Source organism: Priapulus caudatus, unplaced genomic scaffold (assembly GCF_000485595.1).
Source record: "Priapulus caudatus unplaced genomic scaffold, Priapulus_caudatus-5.0.1 Scaffold2083, whole genome shotgun sequence".
In the NCBI taxonomy this organism is placed as follows: domain Eukaryota; kingdom Metazoa; phylum Priapulida; class Priapulimorpha; order Priapulimorphida; family Priapulidae; genus Priapulus; species Priapulus caudatus.
The window spans coordinates 31074-37589 of NW_014579144.1; the positions used below are offsets into that span (position 1 = coordinate 31074).

The 6516-nt window shown below is 42.0% G+C and overlaps 1 protein-coding gene across 1 annotated transcript; it reads left to right on the top strand.

Moving 5' to 3' along the window:
• The first annotated feature begins 626 nt into the window (after positions 1-626).
• LOC106818193 (glycine-rich cell wall structural protein 1-like) lies at positions 627-3717 on the top strand. The gene is made up of 7 exons (XM_014822919.1): positions 627-744; positions 961-1099; positions 1264-1327; positions 1567-1701; positions 1900-2095; positions 2228-2480; positions 2742-3717. Exons 1-7 carry the CDS (start codon positions 627-629, stop codon positions 3121-3123), a joined length of 1287 nt encoding a protein of 428 aa, XP_014678405.1. The 3' UTR covers positions 3124-3717.
• The last annotated feature ends 2799 nt before the right edge of the window (positions 3718-6516 follow it).

Sequence of the window (6516 nt, forward strand, 5' to 3'; positions counted from 1 at the left end):
GAAGAAGAATGGTATACTAGGAGTCGCCTTCAAGTAGCACAGAAAATAATGTTTGTTAATAAAAACAAGTTTTTATAGAAATGGACGAAATAGCCCCTAGTTTGGGCAGACTCATCAATGAGATGCATGATGTCTCTGGCTCGAAAGCGCACCACATATCGCGTTAGTCCAAGATCGGAGCGCAGATAAATGAACAGCGGTTGTTGCATCGTTCTAAGTGCATGCGTATATCAAGCGTTGTTCACTTTCACTTTTACGCAATAAAATCCCCGGGCATAGTTGCGGGAGCCAGCTGGCTCTGATTCGTTAACTGGTTTTCCTGAGAGAATGCAATCTAAATGAAACTGAGAATTTATATTAGATGAAATGGGTACCCACACAACATCAGATTCCACAGGTACTAACATCAGATTCCAAAAATACAAATTGCCTTCTACAAAGATACAGAGATATTCCTGTTTTTGTTTTTTGCAAAACACGTCACATGAGCCAGAAACACATCAACCTCAGCCGTGGCTCTCGGAATATTTGCTGCACTTTCCAATATATATATATATATATATATATATATATATATATTTATATAATAATGTAGTGTATATATAATTGATAGTGAATATGTGAATATGTTATGGCTATGTGCTCTGTGGCACCTCGCTGTTCCGGCGGGCGGGATGACATGGGGCATGATTGCTGGCACCATCGAGGCGACGTGTGACGGCACAGGAGACGCAGCTGATGCTCGTCTGAGCTGGCTCTCAGCTTTTATGCACATCAGCTGCTGTGGCTGATGGCTCGCAGTGGCGCATGATTCGCCGCCTATATAGACGGGGCCGCCCGTTCGGCGGCCGCTACATTAGATGAGTGTTCGCACGTATTCGCGCCGTGCCGCATCCGTATCGCGCGCGCGTCCAGCTGCTGTTTCTACCGAGTCGGTAAACTCTTTCACGGCATCCGTAGCGGCTAAGCTGTTGCTTACGCCGGGCTCACTCGTGTTCCTCTGTCCCACTTTCATCCGCTTCGCTAAAGCCGCCACCCTGAAACGCCCCGCCCCTCCGCTCATCGCGCCCGAGTGCCCGCGCAACATCGCCGCCGCAGGGTAGCGCTGTAGGCAAGCCCCAGTTTTAGCAGCGGATAACAATTTTGAAAGAATCGCTGAGGTTTTCGCGTAGGCTACATAGGTGTGGATGAGTTGTTGAGGGGAAATGTGTGTCACGGGGAGCGCGGTGGTGTATATAAGCGCGGCGATGTCTTTGGTTGTAGCATCAGTCCCATCTTGGACTCACAGATTTCCTTCCATCAGAGGTGTTTGGATTACCGCTGCAAGGTATTTATAGCGTTGCTAATATCAAGTTTAATATCAGGATTTGTTAATCATATTATCAAGCATCATCAATAGTATATCATATCTCAAAATATTACATATTACATGTCTCGTGAAATTGTACTTTTATAAGTATTATTTAGTATCACAGTGGATGTCTTGCATGGTTTCCTTTATCCGTAAAGATGTTGGTACTTATATACTATGATATTTCTTTGTGTATTGATTTTACAAACATTTAGATCACCATGAAGTCTATCGCACTTATTGCTCTTCTCTTCGGTGTTGCTGTCGCTGAATACGGACAGCAGGGAGGAGGTTTTGGAGTCGGCGGCGTCAGAGGTGGCGCCATCGGTGGCGGCCGCATCATCACCCAGGTAACGTCTACATTTGCCGCATGACTCATCGTTTATGCGGGGAAACGCGTACTGATAATTATTTAGATTTGCATATTTTGCTATTTTCTCGTGAACGTTTCCATAGGTACGGTGTTATGAGTGCTACTTCTCGTAGAAATAATTGAAGTTTTTTTTACTTCGATTGTTGTTTCTGCAAAATCCGATTTACCTGTTCAGGTGAGTGGCGGACAGCAAGGCGGTGGTTCGTACCAATCAGGAGGTGGTCTGACCGGAGGAGGCAGGATCAGTGGTGGATCCTTCCGAGTTGGAGGTGGTCAGATCAGAGGAGGCCAAGTTGGAGGTGGATCCCTCGGTGGTGGATCCTTCCAAGTTGGTGGTGGATCTCTCGGTGGTGGATCCTTCCAAGTTGGAGGTGGCCAGATTGGAGGTAACCAGATTGGTGGTGGATCCTTCCAAGTTCGAGGTGGTCAGATCAGAGGAGGCCAGGTCGGTGGTGGATCCTTCCAAGTCGGCGGTGGATCTCTCGGAGGCGGATCGATTGGAGGTGGATCTTTCGGTGGTGGATCCTTCGGAGGCGGCAGCCTGGGTGGAGGCCAGCAACAGACCGGAGCCCCAGAGTTCTTCACCACGACCAGATACGGACCCATCGCTACCGGCGGACTGAGAGGAAGCGGAGACAGGAGCAGCGGCCTGACCTTCTCCAGGACCGGTACCGCCACCGGCTCACTGTTCAGCAGAGACAACGCCGATGCCACAGAGACGGCGAAGAAGAGCCGCGGATACGAGTACAGATACAAGTAATGTCTGCATTTCATTTCACTAGAAGCACATAAACCCAAGAAGACATAAACCCTTCTATTTATCTTGATATCGCAGTATCTTTAAATGACAACTTATCTAGATTTAGGTTACGGTTTCTTCGCCGAGCCCCTGCTATCCAGCCTTCTAACAGCATGATAGCTCTAACTATCCACATCTGTTGATACCTTTGCTCATATTTTGGTAAAAACGTATAGCTTAAAGCTCGGCGTCTAATTCCTGCTTTTGTGCCCATGCAGAGAGGGACACGAGTACACGCAGCCAAAGACCCTGTACAACTATGATATCGAGGAGCCCGTCTGGGGATTCGCTGACGTCGACGTTGTCTATCGAGGCGAGGGCGGTGGTGCTGGTGGCGCCATCGGTGGTGGCAGCATCGGCGGTGGCAGCTTCGGCGGTGGCGCCATCGGTGGTGGAAGCATCGGCGGTGGCAGCTTCGGCGGTGGCGCCATCGGTGGTGGAAGCATCGGCGGTGGCAGCTTCGGCGGTGGCGCCATCGGTGGTGGAAGCTTCGGAGGTCAGCAGGTCGTTTCCGGTGGAAACTTCGGAGGTCAACAGGTGTCTGGTGGCTTTGCTGGTGGCCGTGGCAGCGGAGGCTACGGTCAGGGAGGATACCAATAAGAGCGGGAAAGAGGCTGGAGCATTGTTAGTTGAAAGTGAACTCAAAATAATAATAAAAAACAGATTCGGCACAAAAGGCGATCTGCGTCGAAAATTGAGCAGACTTGTTTTTATTTTCAAGATGTCATTGAATCAATAGATGTTTATAGTTTATAGTGCAGTAACAGTAACTGTGATAAAAATGATTTATTCTAGATTTTGGCAAGAAACGCGGCTGATGAAATACATCTATTTTTACTATGCTCCACAATGCCCAACCACCAGAGAGCAAATTCCTGCTGGTACCGAAACTTGTGTTTCAAAAATGGATTACGATAAGTTAACTTACGGTAGAAAGAAGATATTATGTATAGAAATATGTGAGGAGATAGCATTTATTTTAATTAGTACAATGTAAAAATAATTATGATGATCGTAATGGCCTTGCTTTGTCACAGTTGCTTATTCACGCGTGTAAATACCCATTCATGAGATCGGAAGGTACGGCTCAGTCTGAGATGATGCCTGTTCTTATTATTGCTGTATATAGTTTTATCGACGAGGGCGATTGATACTTTAAATAAATAAATGCAATTCAGTTTTGCTGAAATCAAATCAAATTGTGTTTCTAATTGTTTATTAGAAGCAATGTCACCGAATTGTTCTAACAAATAGATTAGCTATTTCTATACTTGATTTTACACGCTACGCATGTAGCGCCATCTATAGTATATAATCGCATTCTTGCTAAACAATGCACGAGTATGCAAATTTAATGCAGGAAACGCAGAACAGTGCAAAGTTACAATAAGAAAACAATGCAAGCACGGCGACAGAAATGAAATCAATGCAGTCATGAAAAATACAACTTAAATACAATGCAAAAATAACGTCAACTAGAGCACTCGGAGAGCACAGACCTCCGCCAAGGCAGCTGAATTCTCTCAATGTGAAATTTTTAATTAATTAATTAATTAATTAAGTGGAAAAATTAATTAATTAATTAATTAAGTGGAAAAATTAATTAATTAATTAATTAATGATAATTAATTAACATAATTAATTGGCATCCGGATTAGTGCGAGCGTGCAGGTGGGGGAGGACTGTCGGTTGCACCTTATCCTGTGGTTCGTGTTTGTAAGTCTACAGCCAGCGCACCTAGCGCGAAGTGAACTGAAACGTGCATGTTAACAAACCACAAACACACAAACCAACACTCAAACACACGCCGGTGAAAACATAACCCCCGCCAAGCTCCTGGCGGAGGTAATAATCGAAATCCATGGACCAATGCAAACACAATGTGGGTGATAGAAAATACAATGTTGAAAGCGCATGCCAATACGTACGAGAGATGAATATTCACAAATACGTGGGATGAACGAACACAAATAAAATACACATGAGCGAACGCACACGCACACGCACACACGCGCTTGCATGTGTAAATAAAAATAAAAATACATTTACGGTTGTAAGTAAAGACTCGCAAAATTAAAACATGAAATATTGTTTCTAAAGTTGTTTTAGAATATCTGCCTGAAACCAACCTTCCTATGTACGAAGCCTTTTCTACCGGCGTACTATTGTATCTACTAGTAATTCATTGCTCAACGAAATGCTTGGATGGATAGCTTTTAATGTACGCATGAAATTAAATATAGTACGGTATATATATATAATATATATATATATATATATATATATATATAATATATACACATATATACATATACATATATACATATACATATATATATACATATACATATATACATATATAATATATGCGCCTCAATAGCGTGCGTATTTAAATCATGTTACGCATATTTCGCAACGGGTCGGTTTTGGCAGCAGAGACACCTGCGCTACCGTCTAGAGCGACTCGTGAAGTGAACAATACTATATCTCTATCTGCTGTCTTGTGAAGGAAACGAAGAGCAAGTAATTCCCATGTACACTCGCTAAATGTAACGGTGCCATGTAAACGTACTTACATAACATGCCCGCACGATAAATGCAAAAAAGAACACGCGTAATGCAAATATACTTACTGACATGTTTCATACTTTCAAAGTATAAATATAAAAAAATCCGTGCATGCATAACATATAGGAGCGGAAGGCATACATAATACTATAATTGTGTTAGACACTTAATACGTGTACTTAATGCGCTCTTGATAATACTACTTTCAGGTTTAAAATACACTTTCACAACATGTAGCCCTAGCTACATGTAAAAGTAGAAACGATTGGTATGTTAGCAAGCGTATCCCAAATGAGTCATAAAGAAGTAGGTTATGTAAGTTCCATTGGAAATAATTTGTCACAATATTTTGACAGATGCATTGATGATGTCAGGCGTGACGTCTTCTATGTTCGACAGCCTCCCTGCTGCACTGACTGATCTAGACACTCTCTGCCTAAAGTCAGCCAATTTGATAAGTGAAAAAGACCTATGTGTGAGAATAAGAATTTCACGAGAGACTACAGAGCAGGCGGATGGGCATTCGATGAACCTTAAAAACCGGTGTGTTGCGCCACCTGATGGCAAGATAAGTCCCTGATAATTTTTGTACAGGATAAAGACGGGGAACGTGTTTATCAGTGAGTACGTGTTACCTGGCATATCAGGTTAGACTCCTGGTTTTGAAATTTGAATAGAATTAGGCTAAAAAATTAATGAGCCTAGAAGCTTAGCATCAGTGGATATAGGCAATGGTAGAGTCAAAAGGAAGAATGGTAATAGTGTAGTCGCCTTAAGTAGCACGAAAATAAATGATGTTAATAAAAACACTTTTTTATAAAATGACGAAATAGCACCAGTTTGGCAACTCATCATGAATGCCATGATTCATCTGGCCCGAACCACACATATCGCGTTATCAAGATGGCAGCGCAGATAAATGAACCACGGTTGTTGACATCTTCTAATGCATGCGTATTCAAGCGTTGTTCACTTTCACCTTTTTACGCGTAAAAATCCCTCGCATGTTGCCGCGAGCCACTGTCTGATTCGTTAACTCGTTTCTGAGAGAAGCAACATCTAAATGAAGCTGAGCATTCATATTAGATGAAATGGGTACCCACACAACATGAGTACTAACATCAGATTCCAAAAATCAAATTGCCTTCTACAAAATAAGAGATATTACCTGTTTTTGTTTCTTTGCAAAACACTCACATGACGAAACACAATCAACTCCACCGTGGCACTTATATTGCTGCACTTCAAATATATATATATATATATATATATATATATATATATATATATCAAGAGCTAATAATACTATTATTAATATTAATATTAATTAGCTCTTGATATATATTATATAATCTATATCTATATCTATATATATATATAATGTATATATATATATATATATATATATATAATAATGTATGTATA